The 26,700-nt window shown below is 40.6% G+C and overlaps 1 protein-coding gene across 1 annotated transcript in view; it reads right to left on the reverse strand.

The window, feature by feature from the left end:
• Nucleotides 1–26,694, reverse strand: part of APH1B (aph-1B gamma-secretase subunit) — a 38,306-nt gene extending 11,612 nt beyond the window's left edge. The window contains exons 1-4 of the mRNA XM_014593326.2: nt 26,615–26,694; nt 24,557–24,727; nt 12,873–12,943; nt 11,968–12,090 (exon numbers count right to left, since the gene is read on the reverse strand). Coding sequence (XP_014448812.1) covers nt 11,968–12,090; nt 12,873–12,943; nt 24,557–24,678 — 316 coding nt within the window. The 5' untranslated portion in view covers nt 24,679–24,727; nt 26,615–26,694. The remainder of the gene's footprint in view (nt 1–11,967; nt 12,091–12,872; nt 12,944–24,556; nt 24,728–26,614) is intronic.
• Between the last annotated feature and the right edge of the window lie 6 nt (nt 26,695–26,700).

The following is a 26,700-nucleotide window of genomic DNA, read 5'->3' on the forward strand; positions in this document are numbered from 1 at the left end:
AAATTCTTGAAATTCAGTCTGAATGTTCAGGAGCAAGCAGATAGAGGTGATCTAGAATCTCTTTGCTGTTCTGTTGTGATCACTGGTGCAGCAGATTCAGTAGATATTTAGGAATATTTTAACCCTATTAGTATTTGGACGTTTAGCTACAGTGCTCTTAGATCCTTCTAAAAACACATTAACTGGATATGGGAGAGTGGAAAGGCAAGGAAAAGAGAAATGAAAAAGAGAGAGAGAAACAACAACAAAAAGAGAAAAAGTAAAAAAAAAAAAAAGAAAAAAATGGTAATTACTGTTATCCTTTTTAAAAAAAAAAAATCACAAAATAGAATACCTAGTTCACAGGAGCCATGTGGAACCTCTTTCTGAAGGCCTGGCTTCTTCTGCCTGGGTGGAGGACCAGAGCAATAATTAACAAGATAAAAGGTGGAGCTGGGAGCAAGAGAAAAACTTTGCCTTTAAAAAAAATGTAAAAAGGAAAAATTACAAAAAAAGAAGGGAAGACAAGCAGGGACAGACAGATACAGAGACACAGAAATAGGGATAGAAGGCTGGGGGGCTCCCTACCGCTAGCTTGTTTGCTGGAGGCTCAATTATCAGTAGAATGTCTTCATTTCTCTTGTGCCCTGCAATACCTAGTTCACAGGAGCCATGTGGAACCTCCTTCTGAACGAAGTGCTTTTGAAAATGTCTTCCCCAATGGAGATTTAAGGTGGTATGGTGATTAAGGCACTGGATCTCACATGACCGACTGCACAGTTCAAGTCCGAGACCCAGTGGCTTGAAAAATCACACCAGATGCATGCACACACACCCAAAACCCAGAGAAGAGAGCGGTGGAGCAGGAACTGCAGCATAGCCATCTCCCTTGGTGGGTGATTTCTCTCTCTCCCACACTTCCTCTCCCTTTCTTGCAAGTGTACACATGTTATAGCAAAACTAAAAAAAGAAAATTTAAGAGAATTCTGTGACCTGGTTTATTGTAACACAGATGCACATATGTTGCTAATCAAATAACACTCTCCAGGAAATCGTCTATTACATAGCAGTAAGGAAGATGCAGTTTTATCCCTTTACTACCAACAAAATCATAAAAGAGATGTCCCAAAAGCAACTTCAATAATTACCAGTGTTTAAGTAGCATTTATCATTTCGTACATAAGCAAGTGTTCCTGAAGCGTGTTTATGAGCTGAGCAGACTGCGAGGATATCCTTGTGTGTGTAAAGTACCCCAGCAGATGCTGCAGAGTGATGAAACACTGAGCGGAAGTGAGCCTGCCACTGAGGAAAGCCAGCACCGGGAGCGCCGTGAGAAGCTGCTCCACCCAGGCCCCGCGGCAGGGGCACAGGCAGTGCAGGGTGTGTGTGTGTGTGTGTGTGTGTGTGTGTGTGTGTGTGCATGTGTGGTGTACTTTTAGACAGGGCCATGCCACACTCATCTTTCTGCCTCAGCCACCTGAGTAGCTGGAACTGTAGGCAAGTACCACCATGCTGGGCTTTTGAGGGTGGGCTGAGACTCGAACCTGGGCATCAGCCTGAAGAGCAAACAGGGAACCACACACATACCACAGCTGGGCCTCTAAGAGGTTTTCTAAGCCTCTGACTTTCACAATGTCCACTAACTGGCCAATTCAAATCACATGACTGAACCCGACGTCAAGGGGCAGGAAAGAACATTCCAGCTACCAGGAAGCCATGCACTTTGTGGATAGAAAATTCTATTACAGAGAATGACAAGTTGGAACAAACATAGATCTACCACATTACTCTTTTCCTTCCATTTCGACATCATTTTGCTTCAATCATTCCCAATGGACACAGCATCTAACTCTTTCACCAGACTGACAATACTGTCTACACAAATTTTAGTTGTAGCATTCCCATTGATCACACTTCTGATAACTGAACACAATACTCCCCATGCAATCTGACCTGTGTCCACTTTATCTAATACAAGATTTAGTGGGTACAAGTTAAAAACGTTACTTACATACAGCACGAATCAGAAAATATAATAGAAATAAAATGGTATGGGCAAGTTTCTAAAAATAAAATATCAGCTATCCTTTTTTTCCTGAGTATTAAAGACATTTTTAAAAGAATTATTTATTTTATTTGTTGTTATTATTTTTTAATTTGACCAGAGAGAGAAAGAAAGGGAAAATGATAAAAATAAGCAACCAGGTCTAGGACTTGAACCACTGTTAGCCATGCAGGAGTCTAGCACCTTAACTACCATGCCACCTACCAGCCCCGACACAATTTTTTTTTAAAGCATAAGGCAGGTAATTCAGAGTACGAAGCCCATATTTTACAGACTATTCGAGAAGTAAACTTCTTTCTAAATTCTGTTTTCTTAAGAACTAAATTATCTTGATAATATTCTTATTAGGCCATTCTGGAGTTTATAAAGCACTTAAATACATATTCGCTGATTTCTCTGTTCTGTTTAATGTCAGAGGGCAAGTGTACTTGCCACAGAAAGAGACGGAGAAAGGAGCCCCACACAGGCCACAGGCACGCCACAATTCTCTTTCTTCTATTTCTCTAACCTGCCAGGATTTGCAGCATGCACATATACACACCCAGTGTGTTTCCCAAGCCACCAGAACCAGGGCAGGAACCACAGTCAGTCATGTGGTAGCTGGCTCCCTGTGCAGAGGCTTAACCACTGTGCTACAGAGCCAGGCAACATTTCATTTCATTCTTTTTTGAGAAAGATTTTTGCTATAGGGTACATGTACTCACTAGACAGAGAGACAGAAAGAGAGAAATCACCCCCAGGAGGGATGGCCATGTCACAAGCTCGTCTCCTTCATTCTCGTCTTGGGATTTTGGGCACACATGCACACATGCCTGGCGTGAGTTTCAGGCCACCAGGTCCAGGATTTGAACCTCAATCAACTATATGGGAGTCCAGCTACGTAACCATTATACCATCTGCTGGTCCCTCACTTAATTCTTAACAACTCTGAGGTAGGCATTACTTCTGCTCATCCTGAAAGATCAGGAAGTTGGGTGTTCGATGGAAGTACAACACTCCCCTTGCCCAGAGAACAACGTCTTAGCTCCAGGCCTGTAAGGAGCAGCCCTCCTCTCTGGAACACCTGGAACGTTCTTCTCCTACAATCCCCTTCTTCTGCCCAGCTATTACTCATCCTTGTAAGTAAGTTTTTACACAAATGGTGCTTCCTCCAAAGCTGAGCCTCACTTTTACCTTTCAGTACATATTTGCTGAGTGTCAGCTGGAAACGAAGGCTCCACACGGTGCTGGGCACACAGTGGAAAGGGTCTTACACCCGCATGTGCAGCACCCAGCTGGAGAAGCAGCAGTGAACAACAGCCATACCATTAGAGCCTGTCCTTGGAGCTCTCATCATGGTGTTCATTGCACCTTATTGTAATTGGCTATCTGTATGTCCCACTACAAATGAGAGGTAGGGTGCTAACTGGGCTGCTTGGTACAATCCCTGTTGGAGAAAAATACTTAATAATTATTTGTGGAGGGGTCAGCAGATAGCATGATGGTTAAAGGTGCTGGACTCCCACATGGCTGACGTGGTTCGAGTCGTGGACCAGGTAGCTTGCTTTCTTACTTTCCCTCTCTCTCTGTCTCTCTTTCTCTCTCACTCTGTCTCCCTCTGGTCAAATTGAAATAAATAAGTAAAATAAAGATAAATAATTATTTGTGGAGTTACTGTTTAAGCCCAAAATACAAAATTAATGAGCCAGGATAAGACCAGGACTTAGGACTCCAATTCCCACACTTTCATCTCTAGAAGTATCACCAAGAAACAGCAATGATACTAATAAAACTTTATGCTAACCTACTAAACGATTCCACAGAAGAATTAACTTATACATACACAATGTTTATAAATTACGCCTGTCTGCAACATAAAACCTAGGTACATACAGGTAACATATAGCGAGTATCTTACAAACACACTGATAACAGAGATCTACTAATTAGTAACCTCATATTTCTTATTTATCCTGATTAACACTTAGATATTTATAATAGAATATGTTAACCATATAAACTTCATTTTTAAATGTAACAAAAATTAATTTTCTGAATGTATAATTCAAAACTTATACTTCAAAGAATGATGTTATAATGATGAAACTGGCACATGATTAAAAAAGAGCTGTTCTTTCATTCTTCAGGGGGATATCAAAGAGTTCATGAAAAGGGGAATTAAAGCAAAAGTTTTGGTGAAAAAAATGGAAATCCATGCATAGTTTTTTCCATAAGAAATATTTTCCGTGAATTTTCTGAAGAAACCTGGTATAGGTACATATTCACGGCATGGTCTGCCACCCTAACTTGGCTGAAAACATTATGATATCTTACTGAATGCTCAATTTTTTCCTTGAAATCATAGAAATCACAAATATAATTCCCAAATTGCTAGCACATCTTTCTCTTACCTTCTTCTAAAATAACTGTTTAAGCTAGTCTTAAGAAAACAGCCTCTCTTACTAAAGACAGTTAGCACCATCTAGTGAAAGAGGCTGGCAAAACCCGAGGGTCAAAAGAAAATTGCTTCTATAGCACTGTAACACATTATATATGAAAAAAAAAAATTAGCACCATCACTACTCATGATTATGATCTTTTTAGTTTATCCAGGACTCTAAAAGACTTTAGCTTTTTTTTTTTTTTAATTGACAGAGAGTGCATACACTTGGAGAGAGACACAGAGGGAGAAAGCAACCCCCAATGGGATGTGGTCATGCTCCGATTCCTTCACCTCCATTTCTCCCTCCTGTTGAGATTTTGGGCATGCACACGTCTCAGATGTTTCTCAGCCACCGGGGTGAGGATCTGAGCCACGATTCGTCACGTGGGATCCAGTTCTCTTAACCATTATGCTACAGGGCCAAACTGCCTTTAGCTATTAATACTATATTCACTTTAAAACCCTAACAATATAGTCATTAAAAATTTTGGGAACCAGCAGTTAGCGTAATGGCTATGTCGCTGGACTCCCACGTAGTCGACCGCAATTCGCGTCCCGGACCCGGTGGCTTAAAACCCACGCCAGGTGCTTGTGCGTGCATGCCCAAGATCCCGAGAGGAGAACGGAGGAGAGGGGCCTTATCAGACATTTCCATGATTTTCACCGGACTGCTTGTGGATGAAGAAGAGTTACTCTTTTCCCTTGGAGGAGAGGTATTTTCTCATTTTCCCATATTTCTCATGATCCAGTGGTGATTTCTTGTCATCTGATGGATGTTGTGTTTCTTTTAAATTCTTGAAATTCAGTCTGAATGTTCAGGAGCAAGCAGATAGAGGTGATCTAGAATCTCTTTGCTGTTCTGTTGTGATCACTGGTGCAGCAGATTCAGTAGATATTTAGGAATATTTTAACCCTATTAGTATTTGGACGTTTAGCTACAGTGCTCTTAGATCCTTCTAAAAACACATTAACTGGATATGGGAGAGTGGAAAGGCAAGGAAAAGAGAAATGAAAAAGAGAGAGAGAAACAACAACAAAAAGAGAAAAAGTAAAAAAAAAAAAAAGAAAAAAATGGTAATTACTGTTATCCTTTTTAAAAAAAAAAAATCACAAAATAGAATACCTAGTTCACAGGAGCCATGTGGAACCTCTTTCTGAAGGCCTGGCTTCTTCTGCCTGGGTGGAGGACCAGAGCAATAATTAACAAGATAAAAGGTGGAGCTGGGAGCAAGAGAAAAACTTTGCCTTTAAAAAAAATGTAAAAAGGAAAAATTACAAAAAAAGAAGGGAAGACAAGCAGGGACAGACAGATACAGAGACACAGAAATAGGGATAGAAGGCTGGGGGGCTCCCTACCGCTAGCTTGTTTGCTGGAGGCTCAATTATCAGTAGAATGTCTTCATTTCTCTTGTGCCCTGCAATACCTAGTTCACAGGAGCCATGTGGAACCTCCTTCTGAACGAAGTGCTTTTGAAAATGTCTTCCCCAATGGAGATTTAAGGTGGTATGGTGATTAAGGCACTGGATCTCACATGACCGACTGCACAGTTCAAGTCCGAGACCCAGTGGCTTGAAAAATCACACCAGATGCATGCACACACACCCAAAACCCAGAGAAGAGAGCGGTGGAGCAGGAACTGCAGCATAGCCATCTCCCTTGGTGGGTGATTTCTCTCTCTCCCACACTTCCTCTCCCTTTCTTGCAAGTGTACACATGTTATAGCAAAACTAAAAAAAGAAAATTTAAGAGAATTCTGTGACCTGGTTTATTGTAACACAGATGCACATATGTTGCTAATCAAATAACACTCTCCAGGAAATCGTCTATTACATAGCAGTAAGGAAGATGCAGTTTTATCCCTTTACTACCAACAAAATCATAAAAGAGATGTCCCAAAAGCAACTTCAATAATTACCAGTGTTTAAGTAGCATTTATCATTTCGTACATAAGCAAGTGTTCCTGAAGCGTGTTTATGAGCTGAGCAGACTGCGAGGATATCCTTGTGTGTGTAAAGTACCCCAGCAGATGCTGCAGAGTGATGAAACACTGAGCGGAAGTGAGCCTGCCACTGAGGAAAGCCAGCACCGGGAGCGCCGTGAGAAGCTGCTCCACCCAGGCCCCGCGGCAGGGGCACAGGCAGTGCAGGGTGTGTGTGTGTGTGTGTGTGTGTGTGTGTGTGTGTGTGTGCATGTGTGGTGTACTTTTAGACAGGGCCATGCCACACTCATCTTTCTGCCTCAGCCACCTGAGTAGCTGGAACTGTAGGCAAGTACCACCATGCTGGGCTTTTGAGGGTGGGCTGAGACTCGAACCTGGGCATCAGCCTGAAGAGCAAACAGGGAACCACACACATACCACAGCTGGGCCTCTAAGAGGTTTTCTAAGCCTCTGACTTTCACAATGTCCACTAACTGGCCAATTCAAATCACATGACTGAACCCGACGTCAAGGGGCAGGAAAGAACATTCCAGCTACCAGGAAGCCATGCACTTTGTGGATAGAAAATTCTATTACAGAGAATGACAAGTTGGAACAAACATAGATCTACCACATTACTCTTTTCCTTCCATTTCGACATCATTTTGCTTCAATCATTCCCAATGGACACAGCATCTAACTCTTTCACCAGACTGACAATACTGTCTACACAAATTTTAGTTGTAGCATTCCCATTGATCACACTTCTGATAACTGAACACAATACTCCCCATGCAATCTGACCTGTGTCCACTTTATCTAATACAAGATTTAGTGGGTACAAGTTAAAAACGTTACTTACATACAGCACGAATCAGAAAATATAATAGAAATAAAATGGTATGGGCAAGTTTCTAAAAATAAAATATCAGCTATCCTTTTTTTCCTGAGTATTAAAGACATTTTTAAAAGAATTATTTATTTTATTTGTTGTTATTATTTTTTAATTTGACCAGAGAGAGAAAGAAAGGGAAAATGATAAAAATAAGCAACCAGGTCTAGGACTTGAACCACTGTTAGCCATGCAGGAGTCTAGCACCTTAACTACCATGCCACCTACCAGCCCCGACACAATTTTTTTTTAAAGCATAAGGCAGGTAATTCAGAGTACGAAGCCCATATTTTACAGACTATTCGAGAAGTAAACTTCTTTCTAAATTCTGTTTTCTTAAGAACTAAATTATCTTGATAATATTCTTATTAGGCCATTCTGGAGTTTATAAAGCACTTAAATACATATTCGCTGATTTCTCTGTTCTGTTTAATGTCAGAGGGCAAGTGTACTTGCCACAGAAAGAGACGGAGAAAGGAGCCCCACACAGGCCACAGGCACGCCACAATTCTCTTTCTTCTATTTCTCTAACCTGCCAGGATTTGCAGCATGCACATATACACACCCAGTGTGTTTCCCAAGCCACCAGAACCAGGGCAGGAACCACAGTCAGTCATGTGGTAGCTGGCTCCCTGTGCAGAGGCTTAACCACTGTGCTACAGAGCCAGGCAACATTTCATTTCATTCTTTTTTGAGAAAGATTTTTGCTATAGGGTACATGTACTCACTAGACAGAGAGACAGAAAGAGAGAAATCACCCCCAGGAGGGATGGCCATGTCACAAGCTGGTCTCCTTCATTCTCCTCTTGGGATTTTGGGCACACATGCACACATGCCTGGCGTGAGTTTCAGGCCACCAGGTCCAGGATTTGAACCACAATCAACTATATGGGAGTCCAGCTACGTAACCATTATACCATCTGCTGGTCCCTCACTTAATTCTTAACAACTCTGAGGTAGGCATTACTTCTGCTCATCCTGAAAGATCAGGAAGTTGGGTGTTCGATGGAAGTACAACACTCCCCTTGCCCAGAGAACAACGTCTTAGCTCCAGGCCTGTAAGGAGCAGCCCTCCTCTCTGGAACACCTGGAACGTTCTTCTCCTACAATCCCCTTCTTCTGCCCAGCTATTACTCATCCTTGTAAGTAAGTTTTTACACAAATGGTGCTTCCTCCAAAGCTGAGCCTCACTTTTACCTTTCAGTACATATTTGCTGAGTGTCAGCTGGAAACGAAGGCTCCACACGGTGCTGGGCACACAGTGGAAAGGGTCTTACACCCGCATGTGCAGCACCCAGCTGGAGAAGCAGCAGTGAACAACAGCCATACCATTAGAGCCTGTCCTTGGAGCTCTCATCATGGTGTTCATTGCACCTTATTGTAATTGGCTATCTGTATGTCCCACTACAAATGAGAGGTAGGGTGCTAACTGGGCTGCTTGGTACAATCCCTGTTGGAGAAAAATACTTAATAATTATTTGTGGAGGGGTCAGCAGATAGCATGATGGTTAAAGGTGCTGGACTCCCACATGGCTGACGTGGTTCGAGTCGTGGACCAGGTAGCTTGCTTTCTTACTTTCCCTCTCTCTCTGTCTCTCTTTCTCTCTCACTCTGTCTCCCTCTGGTCAAATTGAAATAAATAAGTAAAATAAAGATAAATAATTATTTGTGGAGTTACTGTTTAAGCCCAAAATACAAAATTAATGAGCCAGGATAAGACCAGGACTTAGGACTCCAATTCCCACACTTTCATCTCTAGAAGTATCACCAAGAAACAGCAATGATACTAATAAAACTTTATGCTAACCTACTAAACGATTCCACAGAAGAATTAACTTATACATACACAATGTTTATAAATTACGCCTGTCTGCAACATAAAACCTAGGTACATACAGGTAACATATAGCGAGTATCTTACAAACACACTGATAACAGAGATCTACTAATTAGTAACCTCATATTTCTTATTTATCCTGATTAACACTTAGATATTTATAATAGAATATGTTAACCATATAAACTTCATTTTTAAATGTAACAAAAATTAATTTTCTGAATGTATAATTCAAAACTTATACTTCAAAGAATGATGTTATAATGATGAAACTGGCACATGATTAAAAAAGAGCTGTTCTTTCATTCTTCAGGGGGATATCAAAGAGTTCATGAAAAGGGGAATTAAAGCAAAAGTTTTGGTGAAAAAAATGGAAATCCATGCATAGTTTTTTCCATAAGAAATATTTTCCGTGAATTTTCTGAAGAAACCTGGTATAGGTACATATTCACGGCATGGTCTGCCACCCTAACTTGGCTGAAAACATTATGATATCTTACTGAATGCTCAATTTTTTCCTTGAAATCATAGAAATCACAAATATAATTCCCAAATTGCTAGCACATCTTTCTCTTACCTTCTTCTAAAATAACTGTTTAAGCTAGTCTTAAGAAAACAGCCTCTCTTACTAAAGACAGTTAGCACCATCTAGTGAAAGAGGCTGGCAAAACCCGAGGGTCAAAAGAAAATTGCTTCTATAGCACTGTAACACATTATATATGAAAAAAAAAAATTAGCACCATCACTACTCATGATTATGATCTTTTTAGTTTATCCAGGACTCTAAAAGACTTTAGCTTTTTTTTTTTTTTAATTGACAGAGAGTGCATACACTTGGAGAGAGACACAGAGGGAGAAAGCAACCCCCAATGGGATGTGGTCATGCTCCGATTCCTTCACCTCCATTTCTCCCTCCTGTTGAGATTTTGGGCATGCACACGTCTCAGATGTTTCTCAGCCACCGGGGTGAGGATCTGAGCCACGATTCGTCACGTGGGATCCAGTTCTCTTAACCATTATGCTACAGGGCCAAACTGCCTTTAGCTATTAATACTATATTCACTTTAAAACCCTAACAATATAGTCATTAAAAATTTTGGGAACCAGCAGTTAGCGTAATGGCTATGTCGCTGGACTCCCACGTAGTCGACCGCAATTCGCGTCCCGGACCCGGTGGCTTAAAACCCACGCCAGGTGCTTGTGCGTGCATGCCCAAGATCCCGAGAGGAGAACGGAGGAGAGGGGATTGCGGCGTGACCATCCCCCCTGGGGGGTGATTTCTCACTTTCTGTCTCTCTGTCTCTCTCTGTCTGTCTGGTAAGCACACGTGCCCTACAGTGAAAAACCTCTCAAAAAAATTTTTTTACCAGAAACATTCTAATTATGCAATACTTAAAAGGAAGATCATTTGCCATACTGGACACATCGCTAAATACGTTCAATCCATGAACACATTTCCCTGTCTTCTAACTTGTAGCCAGACTTGGAGGTCCTCAACTTTATCCTGTACATGTGGGAAACCAAAACCTACCTGAAACCAGGAAGATGACCCGGGGACTACGTACAGGGTGACTTCACGTACAACGTGTCAAGGGAAGACTAACCAAGTGGGGGTTGATGTACAGATCTAGACAAGAGATGGCAAGGACTGAACTGCAATGGAAACAAAGGGTCCGTGGAGGATGGTGAACAAGTACCCAGTGGGTTTGGGAATCACGACAACAAGAAAGACGTCTTTAAACTACTGCATTGTTTCTAAATCGGTGATCCCTCTCTATACCCTTGCTATTATTACCTTAAACGTAACTGAAGTGCTTATTTACTTTTTTTCTCTTATTCCCACTCCCTTAAGCATGTTTCTTGAGGAGCTTCAGCACAGATGTTAAATCATGCTGTAACTAAAAGAATGTGCATGTGAGACTGCTGATTGCAATGGCATAACTCTAGCAGAGATAACTAAAAACAGAATGAGTTTTCCCTCTATTTCTAAAAGCGTTTTCTTGTGCAAGTTAGGAGGACTCTTCTGTTATCTATGTACCATTAGCAACTCTCAAAACCATGATCACTGCAACATAATGATCATTTTTAGCTGCTAGAAAAAGCAATTTAAAATAAGTTGATCCTGGGCCAGTAGGTGGCATGAAAGTGGAGGTTGGAGTCTCAGACTCAGCAGCTTGAAAGTCACAACAAGTAAATAGATAAATAAATGAATAACTGTTTAAAAAATTAATTAAATGAGTTGATCTTTTTATATTGCATCTTTGTAAAAACATCAACTCACTTATTATCGTTCATTTTTCTTTAAATTTTAAGATAAAATTATACTGCACTAAAATAACTAATTAAAAACTGGGGGTAATATTGAAGATAAATACAAAACCACACACACACAAAGAAACACAAACAGCATATAGACTATAAAAATTTCTTTTTTATTACAGATTTATTTTAATTTTATTCACACATTCATTTATTATAACTGGACCAGAGAAAGAGACGGAGAGAAAGCAAGCCACCAGGTCCAGGACTCAAACCATGGTCAGCCATGTGACATGAGAGTGTCCAGCACCTTAACTATCACATCACCTGCTGGCCCCGAGACTATAAAAATGTATTTCTAATATTGCAACTATGTAGCAACATTGTTACCATAACAAAATTAAAATCAATTTCATTTCAATTAAATTCCACTACAAAATTCAAAAACACTCTTAACCAAACTTTTCATTTTCCTAGGTCCTTCATTCACATAAGCCATAAGAAATTTCTCTTCAGTGGAATTCCTACCCCATGAACTCGGATAGGAAGATTATTTACTGTAAGCCTGAACGTTCCAAGCAACCAGACACATACCTGAATTAAGGAAGAACTGAGGAGAATCTCCGTGAATGCCCACAGTGCCTGGCCCCAAGGAGTCAGATAAGGTATTCACAAAGGAAAATACTCCACTCATGATTCCAAAGCCCAAGCCAGACACTAAAGAGGAAGAAAAACACTGTTAAACCTTTTTCCTGCCATAAGTTCTCTTCAAATTAAATTTCCAAGGACCAAGGAATACTGTTTTGCTGAAGGGGACAGGGTACAGATGGCTGCTGCGGAAGCAGTGGGCAGCTGGCCTTGGCTCTGCTGAGGCACGTGACTGGCTAAATGATGAATGAAGAGAGAAAAGGCAGAGAGGGAAAGGAAATGAATAGTGAAATGCAGATGAAAAAGGAAGAACTAGAAAGGCACAGAAGAAATAACTCAGACAGAGGAGGGTATGAGCCTGAGGCTTGGCGTCCGTTTATGGAAACAGCCTAGAGAGTTCAGTTCGGTTGCATAGAATGGAATTGAGTTTGAGAGATGATGTGATCCCTACACCGAGCTGGGGTGACTCAACCTCAGAACCCAGATCCCATCTTTAAACAACTCTGAAAGAATCCATGCAGAAGTAGTAATTATATTAATGCAAGGAATCCTCCTGGTATCGCAAAAGTCATGGTAAACAGCCAGAAAAAGTAACCGTTAAATTATGTAGGAACTGCTAGTTAACTAGATTGGATTCATGTTAAAAACCTAACTTTCAAACTTGGTTAATATTTAATGGACATTCAAATAAGGGTCATCTGCAATCACTTTTCTTTATATAAGAAACCTACTTTTCCAGAAAGCTGGAAAATAGATAGTATACACCAACAGGTCAAGACAGACAAATGATAAAAATGACTTTTATAGAAAGTCTGATTTTTTTTTAATGACACCCCACAATTTTAACTTACCATAAGCCAGCAATCGCATAGAGGGCGCTGTCTCATCCGGGTTTATACTCTTCAGACCCTCACTGGCTTTTCTAAAATAAAATCACACACGTAATTTCTAAACAAAGAAAAAGTACAATATCAAGAAAGCACACAAGATACTTCGAATCCAAATACTTACTGAGGCTTTGTATTAGGTTATACCCTAAATCTTGAATCTGTTTAAACTAAACTGAACAAATTTTCTTTTTCTTTTTTTCATATCAGGGGAGAACACGACAAAACTGAACAAATTTTCAATGAGCTAAAAATCAATAAAAAATTTTGGGACCAGCAGTTGGCTATGTCACTTGACTCTCACGTAGCCGACCGCAGTTCAAGTCCCGGACCAGGTGGCTTAAACTCACGCCGGGTGTATGTGCGCATATGCCCAAGATCCCGAGAGGAGAACAGAGGAGAAGAGATTGTGGCGTGGCCACCCCCCCTGGGGGGGGGGTGATTTCTTGCTTTCTGTCTTTCTCTTTCTGGCGAGTGCATACACCCTATAGCAAAAAACTCTCAAAAATAAATAAATAAATAAAAATTTCCAACTAACTTGCCTTTTCTCTAACTTTCACATTAAGAAAAAAAAAAGAGCGAGAGACAAAGGGAAATGTAAGGGACCAACCCATCAGGCACTGAGTTTAAAAAAAAAAAAAAAGGCAACATTTCTGATTACTTTCAGAGCTCAGAAAATACAAGGCATCTTTAAAAAGCTCACAGAAAAATGCACATTATAAAAAACTGCACAAATTTTCATTTCTTTTGTACCATAATAAACTCATACTTTAATTCCATTTCCCCACATACCTTTTGAAGTCCCCTTATATTTAATTCAATGTCCTATGGGATCTACCACTTTGATTTTTTTCTGTTCCCAAAGCACTGTCTCTTCATTCCTCCTTTGTCAGTACTTGGCAGTATCTTCCTCCAGGGCTATCCCTATTCTGCCAACCTCCTTTAACCCCTTCGCTTCATATGAATAGGACCTAAACTGTACTCAGCCTTCAAAATCGAGTTCAGACGGCAATTTCAAGCTGTTTCTACTGATGGCTGCTAATCACTAATCTCTACTTATCTCAAATCCTACAATACTGTTAGTATGAATTCTGATATGGGTACTTAATATAGTCTTCCGATGCTGAAATATTTTACATAATTGTTTATGTCCCCCAAGTAGGCTTCAGGGAGAAAGCAATTTGATACTTTCCAATCTGATACTTTTATTGCTTGCAGAATAAAATGCTTCTATTAGAATATGTGATAAATGGGGGCCGGCAAGTGATGTGGTAGGTAAACGCTCTAAATTCCCACATGGCTGACCACAGTTTGAGTCCTGGACCTGGTGGCTTGCTTTCTTGCTTTCCCTTTCTCTCTTTCTCTGGTCAAATTTTTTTAAAAAATAATAACAAACAGAATTAAATAAATCTTAAAAAAAAGAATATGTGATAAATAAATACTTTAAAGGACAGGCTATTGCTCAATAAAAAATGATCTTCTAGGCTGGGTCTACAGACTAGCCGTTAAAGAAGTCAAATTCGATACGGCCAACTACAGTTTGAATTCCAGCCATATCAGCTTGAAAAACATTATCAGCTGCATGTCCAAAATCCTAACAGGATAGAGAAAGGGAGAAAGGGTCATGGCATGACCACACTCCATTGAGGGCTGCTTTCCTTCTCTCTCTGGCAAATATACAAGCCCTCTGGCAATTAACTTTGTAAAAATGATCTTCAGAGGGATGTTATTCATGCTTGTTACGACCAACTCCCAAACTTACCATGAACTCCTGGCTCCCATACAAATGCATTAAGAATATTACTACTGGGACCAGCAGATGGCATAATGGTTATGTCGCTGAACTCCCATGTAGTTGACCTGGGTTCAAATCTTGGACCCAGGGACTTAAACTCAAGCCAGGTGCATGTGTGTGCGTGCCCAAGATCCCAAGAGGAGAATGGCAAAGGGACTATGGTGTGGCCATTCCCCCTGGGGAGTGATTTCTCGCTTTGTCTCTCTGTCTTTCTGGCAAGTGCATGCACCCTACAGCAAAAAACTCTCCAAAAAAGAAAAGAAGAAGAATATAACTACTGGGGCTGGCAGGTAGTGTGGTGGTTAAGGACGCTGGACTCCCACATGGCTGATCACAGTCTGAGTCCTGGACCTGGTGGCTTGCTTCCTTTTATTTTTTTTTCTCTCTCCTTCCATCCCTCTCTCCCTCCTCTTCTGGTCAAATTAAAATAAAGAAATAGTTAAATAAAATAATCCTTTTTTTAAAAAAAAAATAAGACTATTACTACTACAAATGGATGACTATATTGGATTGAGACAGTCAAGACACATTTTTGCATTAAAAAAATAGAAAAATAAGTGGTGACTTTTCTGACCACCCAATAGAAGACTTAATGTTGAGTGAAGTGAGTCAGACTTTAAAAGATACACCCTGTATATTCCCACTCAATTTGCACTAAGTGTCTACACTTTACGGCAGAGGTTGAGAGATCTAAAGACGTGATGGTGGAAAGGATTGGTGTGGATGGTCGTGACAGTCAGGGGGAAAGTGGTTGGAAGAGTGTGGGTGGTGAATGATGGGTGTAAGACCAAAAAGAAAAAAAAAAGATTATAAATAATAAACTTCTGTTTATAAGAGGAAAACAAGTCAAAACCTTTCTTTGGTATTGTCTGGAATAATTCACAATAGTGTGTATCTGTTTATTTATCTGTCATCAAAAGAGCATTTTGCCTAAAAGAAAGGTCTGACGAGAGTACGAAATATCAACAATCCTTTGCAAAATTGTAGTTTTTCAATAATTAGCCATTGTTACAAATACCACTTTTATTTTTGGTACATGTAAAATTGCAACTGAAATATACTTTGTCAATGTTTTTTGAAAGAAATAAAGTCTTTAAAAAAGAAAGAAAAAGAATATTACCACTACAGTTTGTTCCACTACCATCACTATTTCTTTTTTATTTTTAGAGAGATTTTTACTATAGGACATGTGTACTCGCTGGACAGAGACAGAGAGACAGAGGGGATGGCCACGCTGCAATCCCTCCTCTTCCAGTCTCCTCTCAGGATCTTGGGCACGCACGCACATGCGTCCAGTGTGTTTTATGCCGCCAGGTCCAGGACTCAAACCTCAGTCGACTACCTGGGAGTCCAGTGATGTAACATTACGCCATCTGCTAGTCCCCCACTACCATCACTATTACTAATACTTGTTGACTAGAAAACTCTACAACATAGGATCTTGACTCAAAGAACATTTAAACTGTGCTTACTACAGAGTATATTTACAAAAGCAATAAAGAAAACAAAACATTTTAAAATGATTTTACAGGTGCTAAAACAAAACAAAACAAAAATTAGGCTAAATATATGTGTGTGCGTGCCCAAGATCCCAAGAGGAGAATGGCAAAGGGACTATGGTGTGGCCATTCCCCCTGGGGAGTGATTTCTCGCTTTGTCTCTCTGTCTTTCTGGCAAGTGCATGCACCCTACAGCAAAAAACTCTCCAAAAAAGAAAAGAAGAAGAATATAACTACTGGGGCTGGCAGGTAGTGTGGTGGTTAAGGACGCTGGACTCCCACATGGCTGATCACAGTCTGAGTCCTGGACCTGGTGGCTTGCTTCCTTTTATTTTTTTTTCTCTCTCCTTCCATCCCTCTCTCCCTCCTCTTCTGGTCAAATTAAAATAAAGAAATAGTTAAATAAAATAATCCTTTTTTTAAAAAAAAAATAAGACTATTACTACTACAAATGGATGACTATATTGGATTGAGACAGTCAAGACACATTTTTGCATTAAAAAAATAGAAAAATAAGTGGTGACTTTTCTGACCACCCAATAGAAGACTTAATGTTGAGTGAAGTGAGTCAGACTTTAAAAGATACACCCTGTATATTCCCACTCAATTTGCACTAAGTGTCTACACTTTACGGCAGAGGTTGAGAGATCTAAAGACGTGATGGTGGAAAGGATTGGTGTGGATGGTCGTGACAGTCAGGGGGAAAGTGGTTGGAAGAGTGTGGGTGGTGAATGATGGGTGTAAGACCAAAAAGAAAAAAAAAAGATTATAAATAATAAACTTCTGTTTATAAGAGGAAAACAAGTCAAAACCTTTCTTTGGTATTGTCTGGAATAATTCACAATAGTGTGTATCTGTTTATTTATCTGTCATCAAAAGAGCATTTTGCCTAAAAGAAAGGTCTGACGAGAGTACGAAATATCAACAATCCTTTGCAAAATTGTAGTTTTTCAATAATTAGCCATTGTTACAAATACCACTTTTATTTTTGGTACATGTAAAATTGCAACTGAAATATACTTTGTCAATGTTTTTTGAAAGAAATAAAGTCTTTAAAAAAGAAAGAAAAAGAATATTACCACTACAGTTTGTTCCACTACCATCACTATTTCTTTTTTATTTTTAGAGAGATTTTTACTATAGGACATGTGTACTCGCTGGACAGAGACAGAGAGACAGAGGGGATGGCCACGCTGCAATCCCTCCTCTTCCAGTCTCCTCTCAGGATCTTGGGCACGCACGCACATGCGTCCAGTGTGTTTTATGCCGCCAGGTCCAGGACTCAAACCTCAGTCGACTACCTGGGAGTCCAGTGATGTAACATTACGCCATCTGCTAGTCCCCCACTACCATCACTATTACTAATACTTGTTGACTAGAAAACTCTACAACATAGGATCTTGACTCAAAGAACATTTAAACTGTGCTTACTACAGAGTATATTTACAAAAGCAATAAAGAAAACAAAACATTTTAAAATGATTTTACAGGTGCTAAAACAAAACAAAACAAAAATTAGGCTAAATATAAGAATAAACAAATTAAATAAAACAGAACATTCTTGTTTTCTGGGCATTGTGTTAATTTATATTTCAAAGTGTGCATTTTCATTATAGTTGACCTATTCTTAAGTCAATATAAATATCATAGATTACATTAAATTAAGGCAATGCAGGGTTCAACTGAAATAATAATAAATATAATGCAAAGAAGTCCTTTTCTAGAATCAGAAGAAACAATGTATCATTTTAGTGCTCTCCATTTGGAAGCCTTGTTTGCTGGCAAGGTCATGAGCCAGAAATTTAAGTGACTATCTTCTTTCTCTTGAGTAGTAACAAATTAAAATGTTCAATTTTCCTAAATAAAATAAACTGTAAGCCAGCAGGTGGTATGGAGGATAAGGCAGCTGGATCCTACATGGCAGACTGTTTGGTTCAAATCCTGGACCCAACACTTTGAAAATCACACTGGGCAAATGTGCACATGTGCCCAAAATCCTGAGAGGAGAACAAAAGAGAAGAGATCATGGCATGGCCATTCAGGTGCATGATTTCTCTCTCTCTCTCTTTGGCTAGTACATACCCCTTACAGCAAACTAAAAAGTAAAATAAAATAAAAAATAAACAAATCATTTGTCACAAGGATGTTGGTAAGGGCTAATTAAAGATTATGAGAAATTGGACCAGCAGATGATGTAATTGCTAGACTCCAACATGATCGACCACCAGACCCAGTTCGAGTCCCAGACCCAGCAGCTTGAAACTCATGCAGGACGCCTGTACATGCACGCCCATGATCCCAGGAGGAAAAGAGATTGTGGTGTGGCCATTCTCCCTGGGGAGTGATTTCTTACCTTCTCTCTCACAGTCTCTGTCTCTCTCCCTCCAGCGAACACACACACCCTAAGGCAAAACCTCCCCCCCCCCAAAAAAAATTATGAGACATGTATCATAGCAATAATCTCTACCAATAAATGTATCAATAGAGTAGAAGCAATACATTTTGGAGGATTTCTGTTTTATATAATCAGTAATAAACTAATTTTTGCTATTTGTTATAGCAAGGTATTGCTCTCACAAATAAATAAACATAAGTTGAAAAGTTTAATAAACCTCCTCATTCTGTTATGGGAGTTTGTGGGAGGAAAATATGTGTCATGAGCAGTTCTCAATATTAACATCAGGAAGTGAAAAAGTACAAAACAGGATCAGTTTCCATGTTCCCTTCTGTTTTTCTGAAATGAAAAATTCTTTGTTTGCATTTATTATTATGTTTCCAAGGAAAAAACTTTTATAATATATACTTTGGGGGCTAGCAGGTGGCATAGTAGTTAAGGCACTGACCTTCCACATGGCCAACAGTGGTTCAATTCCTGGATCTGGAGGCTTGAAACTCAGGCTGGGTACATGCGTGTGCATGCCCAAGGCCCAAGGAGACAGAAGTAGGAGGAATTGTGGCATGGCCATCGCTCCGAAAGGGTGATTTCTCACCTTCTCTCTGTTTTTCTCCATCGAGTGCACACATCCTATGGCAAAAACCATTAAAAAAAAAGTGTATGTAAGTATGTATGTGTGTGTGTATATATAAATCTCCTAATATGTCATATTGTGTGTGTGTGTATATATATATACACATATATGTGTGTGTGTGTGTGTATGTATATATATATATATATATATATAAATATAATATATCATATTGTCTTTCCCCTTTGGTCTATTCTTTTTTGAAAATGTACATAAGAGAAGGAAGACATTAAGAAATATGCATAAAAATGATAAAAACAGACTTATGCTTCAAAAATTGGTTGTCTTAACATTATTTCTATACATAGAAAATTACAAAATATTGGGGCTGGCAGGTGGGGTGGTGGATTCCCAAATGGCCAACTGCAATTTGAGTCCTGGACCGGGCGGCTTGCTTTCTCATTTTCTCTCTCTCTCTCTGTCCCTGTTTGGTGAAATTAAAATAAATAACGTTAAATAAAATAATTCTTTAAAAAAGAAAAGTAGAAGACTTTGTATAAATGGGTACAAGTCATTTTTTTTTTTGGAGGGGTTTTTGCTATAGAACGCATGCACTCGCATTTAGAGAGAGAGAGAGATAGAAAGTGAGAAATCACCCCCCGCCGTGGATGGCCACACCGCAATCCCTTCTCCATTTTCCTCTCAGGATCTTGGGAACACACGCACACACACCCAGCATGAGTATAAGCCACTAGGTCCGAGACTTGAACCATGGTCGACTACGTGGGAGTTTAGCGATGTAGCCATCATGCCATGTGCTGGTCCATGACTCTTTTTTTTTTTAATTACAAAATATTTATGGTATCACTATTATAAAACAAAACTGAAATAAATTACATAAGTTTTATTACAGAAAAAATTCTAATGTCTGTTTTAGACAGGACACAAAAGTTTAAAAAACATATGGCTATGAGGACCAGCAGCTGGCATAATGGCTATATTGCTGGACTCCCGTGTAGTTGACAGCAGTTTGCGTGTCAGACCAAAGGACTGTGGCATGGCTATTCCCCCTCCGAGGGTGATTTCTCACTTTCTCTCTGTCTCTGTCTGGCGAGAGCACGTGCCCTATAGCACAAAAACAAAAAACAAACACAAACACACACAAAAAAAAAACAAAAAAAAATGGCTATATTTTATGCAACATAACTTGGATTTCTTTTAAAAATTAGTGAAGAAAGGGCTACTATGGACCAGCAGGTGGCGTAGTGCTTAATGTGCTGGGCTCCCACAGTTTGAGTCCAGGGGGCTTGAAAAAGCACACAGAGGACATGTGGGTGTGTGCCCAAAGTCCCAGGAGGAAAACGGAGAAGGGACTGTGGGATGGCCATCCTCCCTCAGGGGTGATTTCTCACTTTCCCTCTCAGAGTCTCTCTTTGACTTTCTCAGCAAGCGCTTGTGCTCTAGGGCAAAACTTGAAGAAAAAAAAAAGGGCTACCACATTTGGCCACGTGACAACTCTCTCTGTGCAAGGCTTTGCTAGTCACAATTCATATATTCATTCGCTCACTCAAGATGAAGTGACCACTCCTAAGGGCTGACCACAAAAATAAACTGATTAAGCACCAGCAGTTAGCATAATGGCTATGTCGCTGAATCCCACGTAGCCGATGGCTGTTCGAGTCCTGGACCTGGTGACTTAAACTCACACCGGGCATGTGTGCATGCGTGCCCAAGATCCTGAGAGGAGAATGGAGGAGAAGGGATTGTGCCGTGGCCATCCCCCCTGGGGGGTGATTTCTTGCTTTCTATCTCTCTGTCTCTCTCTGTCTTTCTGGCGAGCGCACGCACCCGATCACAAAAACCTCTCCAAAAATAAATAAATAAATAAACCGATTAGACTACGATGATAAACTTTTGGAGAATTATTTAATTTTATTTATTTTTAGTTTAAAATTTACTATAGAGAACATGCACTAACAGGGTGTGGGGAGGGTGTAAGAAAACAAGCGAAAAACCTCTTAAACACTCAGGTAGCAAAAATCTGAGGCAGTACTTTAAACTTAAAACTTCAAAACCTACTTTGGCAGAGTTGATAGTTAAACAAAATATTCATTAAATCAGAGTCCCTATATTTATTTGAATGCAATATAACATAGGCAGATATTTAAATATTTTCACCTGAATGTTAATCATAAATAAAGTATTATAAGTCTTAAACTGAGTGTTATCACAGCATGCTAAAATTTGTTAGGAAAACTCTGTAGAATATTCCAAAGGCTTATTAGAGATTCATTTTGCAAATGCAAACAAAGGCACCTGGTAATTGTCCTGCCATCTGTTTGCAAATTCCCAAGGGTCTTTCCAGAGGAGCAAACATTGTTTTCCCAGAAGGCCAAAAAGGCATCTCTGGACTTCAAGGCAAGAGAGCCAGCAGAATGACAGTGATGAGTCTATCCCCAGGTGACCTTACCCCCTTACTGCCTTCATTAAAAAAGGGACCCACGCTCAACTTTGGTCCTTTGGAACTACAGGTAAGTGCCGAGAGAAGGCGGGCATTTCAGGTGGAAACCATGAAGAACACAGCAGGGAAGAACAGCAGATGCTCACTTAGGCATGCTGGTTAAGTCACAATTTAGAATGTGTAAATCCCGAGGGCTCACTAAACGCACATCCTAAATTGTGAAATTCTGTAACAGAATTTTTTTTTTTTTTTTCAAATTTAGACTCATCATGTGAAAATGAAAAACCAACGTGAGCCAACAATGTTGCTGACAGGAAACATCTGTGCAGTATGCTGAGTCATTATGAGTACAGTGGCCACTCAAGAATACTAGACCACACTAGTATTAGAGTACTGTGCTGGGGCCCGGCACAAGTGAAAACCAGGCACTGACAAAAAGGGACATATCACTGACAGAAAAGAACAGACTAGAAAGGAAGCTACAGCCACATCGCCTGAGGGCCAGGTAAAGAAATGAAAATATTTTGCTTTAATAGGGACACGACGGGCCAGCTAGATGGTGTGGTGGTTAGGGCAGCTGGATCCCACAGAGCCGACTGTGTGGTTTGAGTCCCAGGCCTGGTGGCTGGAAAAATGTGTGGGGGACCAGCAGATGGCGTAATGGTTACGTAGCTGGACTCCCATGTACTTGACTGTGGTATGAGTCCCAGACCTGGTGGCTTGAAATTCATGCCAGGGGTGTGTGTATGCGTAACCAAAGTCCCGAGAGAAGAATGGAGAAGGGGTTACAGCATGGCCATCCCCGCTGGGGGTGATTTCTTGCTTTCTGTGTCTCTGTCTCTCCGGCAAGCACGTGTCCTATAGCAAAAATCTCTTAAAAAATAAAAGAGCGTGTGCACACATCTGCCCAAAAGCCCAAGAAGAGATTGAAGGAAGAGGATTAGTGGTATGGTCATTCCCCAACGGGGTGATTTCTCATTTTACCTCTCTCATCCTTTCTCTCTAGCAAGTGAATACACCCTATGGCAAAATCTAAAATATAAATAAAAAGAAAGGGGACATGACGACAACCCATGTGGCAGAGATTTGATTTACCTGGTGAGTGGGGCAGAGGACAGAAGAAAGGAAATGATGATTTTCTTAGTATGATTCTAAAGTTAAAATTACAGAATGGCAGTAACTGCCAAATACCAGGAACATGATGTTTACTCTTGTGGAAATTTAAATGTTACCTTTGATATTTATTTGTTGCTCTTTAATATTTGCATGGACTAGTGGGGATTTCATCTTTAAGTCTTTTCTACCAAATGACATTTTCCTGTTTTCCCTTAATATAGTCAAAATAATGGAAGGCATTATATCCAGATGAATTCTCTTAGGCGGTGGCTTCTATTTGCTAGACTAGTTTTTGTCATTTCAGTGACTATTTCCCTAGCTTCCTATTCTTTCTGATTTTCAGCTTGTAATTTAAATTACTTCATTATGAAAAGGAAATTCAGTATGTTATTAAACGCTTAAAGTAAAGCCCTGGTACTGTAGCCTAGTAGTTAAGGAAGCCAGATCCCACATGGTCAACCATGTGGTCTGAATCCCAGCCCTGGTAGACTAAAAATCACACCAGATGTGTGAGTGTGCGCTCAGAATCCTGACGGGATGGAGAAATGGAGAAGAGCTTATGCATGACCACACCCCATTAGGGGAGTGCATTCTCTCTCCCTCTCTCTCTCTCTCTCTCTCTGGCAAGCACACATGCCCTCTGGCAATTAAGGGGGAAAAATAACTAATACACCAGGCTTAGCAAACTGGCAAGAACAATTATTAGAAGCCTATTAAAAGAGATGTTGTTATTAAGGTCCTATCTCTCAAGTTCAGAGAGCCTTAATGACCTCATTTGCAGAAATGAAAAGAGATGGCACATTTACCACCCGGCTAAATCTTCTTGCTCAATCAAAGCCGGCCTCATGACTGCCTGAAAGAAAATGTGGTTTCAAGTTCAAGCCGTGTTTCAAATCAGGGGTTTCATGTGAGGTCCGCATAGGTCTTCCACATGACCTACTCTGGTCAAAGGAGGAGCCCCACACTGCTGTTTGGTTTTGCTGTTCTTTGTTGTTGCTGCTGTTTTTCAAATGCATTTTCCTATTACAGATTTTTTTGTTTGTTTGTTTGAGAGGTTTTCACTATAGGGTGCATGTGCTCGCAAGACAGAGGGAGACAGAGAGACAGAAAGTGAGAAATCACCCCTCGGGGGGGATGGCCACACCGCAATCCCTTCTCCTCCATTCTTCTCTCGGGATCTTGGGCACGCACGCACACGCACCCTGCATGAGTTTAAGTCACCGGGTCCGGGACGCGCACCGCGGTCGACTACGTGGGAGTCCAGCGACATAGCCATTACGTTAACTGCTGGTCCCTCTATTATAGATTTAAAGCTACAAAAAATATACAAAAATGACATTTTCCTGTTTTCCCCCAATACAGTCAAAATAATGGAAGGCATTATATCCAGATGAATTCTCTTAGGTGGTGGCTTCTATTTGCTAGACTAGTTTTTGTTGTTGTTTCAATGGCTATTTCCCTAGCTTCTCAGTCTTCATGCACTTCAATGTACTTTCTTACTCATTTGTTTTCTGTCTCCTCCTGCTATAATATAAATTCCATGAGGGCAACGACTATATCCCAAATGCCGAGGATAGTGTATGGCATTGAGTAAATTCTCAGGAAATATTTTTTGAATGAAAGAGGGAAGGAAGAAACATTTACAAGTTAAAAGAAAAATGAAAATTTCAGGCGGGACCTGTACCAGTTCCTTGACTTAGTACACCATGTTTACAGGCAGGCATGACACCTCAAATACCACACTGTATTAACGTTCCAAATCGTAATTCAAATCTAAGTGAGAGCAAAGGTAAAGCAGACACGTAACTTACTTTAGAAGTCTGTAATATGCAAACCGGAACATTTCTTGGATAAAGACTGAGAGCAACACCCCAAAGATCAGCAGATATTTCTGTACCGGCCCATCTTTGTTGTGAGTAATGGCTCTTGCCATGAACCAAATGAAGGATGAAAGCAGCAGAGACCCCAACCAGAAGAAAGCTCTGAAAATTAGGAAAAAGAAAAAGTTACAAAGGAACGTAACTACAGCATTAACAATGATTTTTAAAAAAAATTCTGCTTTAGAAGGGACAGATTTCCTGATATTTTAGTAAAGAAAAAAAATATCCTCATAAAGTGATGCTTTGGATCAGCTGTTCTTAATCAGTGGTACATTTTCCCTGATAAACAGATAGTTCAGGGCCAGCAGGTGGTGTGGTGGTTAAGGGTGCTGGATTCCTACATGGCTGACCATGGTCTGGGTCCTGGACCTGGTGGCTTGCTTTCTCACTTTCCTTTCTCTCTCTCTGTTTCTGTCTGGTCAAATTTAAAAAAATAATAATAACAAATGGAATTAAATAAATAATACTTAAAAAAAAAAAAAACAGTCCAAAGGAATGTGACATTTTCCAACAACTTTTTCAGCAACCCTATTTGAAAGTGCACTGCAAACTCTGTCAAGGACTGTCTAGTTGGAAATTTGCTTATTTGATAGTCTTCCTAATCAATGCTTTGCCCAGGGATATGCCACAACAATAAAATATACAACCTGTGATAACCATAATTTTTCATATCCTTAAAACCTACCAGAAATTACTGCTTTAATGGTCTTGTCTGTAATGTTAAGTGCTTTTTCCAGAAAAAATGTCTACATCTCTATTAACAGCATAATGATCTCTATTAACACAGTGAGAGTTCTAAAAGCCAGACATTGAAAACCTGTGCTCCCTCTAGCTCAGATTGCCAGGCCAGGCTCTTAAAACATTGCTGAGCATTCTTTTTTTTTTTTTTTTTTTCTTAGAATTTTTTAACTTTATTTATTTGACCAGAGAGGGACAGAGCAAGAGAGAGGAAAGGAGAAAGCAAGCCACCAGGTCCGGGACTCAAACCATGGTCGGCTATGTGAGAGTCCAGTGCCCTTAACCACCACACCACCTGCTGGCCCCATCACTGCTGTGGATTCTAATGATTCCAGCAAGCTTTACAGACCTTCAGCCCAAATCTCTTATTGTTTTAAAAATAGCATATGCTAAGTAGCACTTTCAATATGGTTGTGGACAGTGAAGAGGCTCAAAAAATGGAAATCACTAGCCTCATCTGGTGCCAAGTGAGCCTCACCAGGGGAAAGGGAACGTAACCTGTCACAGTAAGAGCAGCCAGACGATGACATCGGGGTTACGAGCACATGTGCCACCAGAGTTCTGTTTTTACAAGACCCTGAGAAGATGCTCGGTCAGGTGCTTCACTGTTTTCACACTCGGCTGCACAGCTGACTCACCGGAGGGCTTTACAACACACCCCCTGGACATTCTGAGTCGGTTAACGCACCTGTTTCCAGGTGATTCTAACTGGCAGGCGGGGAGAACCACTGTCCTAAACTCCAACGGTTCTCTACCCCTTGGGGATTACAGGTCCCTTCTTCAGAATCTAAAGGAAATTAGGGACATCCTCTCCTGAAAAAATAAGAGCAGGGTCTTCAAAAGTTAGTGCAGCATGGAATTAAACGACTTTATCGTGGTGCAAAATTTCCTGAAAGCCATGCGTTTTTTCATGCCACGCATTTTCCATGACCTTTTTGAAGATCTCTGCTATGAATTTACCCCCAATTTTTCTCACAGCTTCAGTGGCATCACAACCCACTGAGTCTTCCCCCAGACTAAGGCAAAGCTCTTAGCCAAGAATAGGGGGACAGGGTATGACCCGCACAAGGGGAGCTCCTCCTTCAGACCCGCCCCCGGGGTCTCGGGAGAGCGGGGTCCCGCTCATCCCCTCCAGCCTTCTCCTATCCCAAACGCAGCAGGGTCGAGCCCCCCGGAGGGGCGCCCGGAGCGCGGGGGCCGCCGTGGGGGAGGGGAGCCCAGCGTCCGCGCTTCCCGGCGCGACCGCCTCACCCGGCGATGAGGAAGATGATGCGCAACGGATCCGTGGCGATGGTGAAGACGTAGAGGGCGAGCGCAGGCCCGAAGGCAATGAAGGC

This window comes from Tupaia chinensis, unplaced genomic scaffold (genome assembly GCF_000334495.1).
Source record: "Tupaia chinensis unplaced genomic scaffold, TupChi_1.0 Scaffold000063_1, whole genome shotgun sequence".
NCBI classification, from domain to species: Eukaryota; Metazoa; Chordata; class Mammalia; order Scandentia; family Tupaiidae; genus Tupaia; species Tupaia belangeri.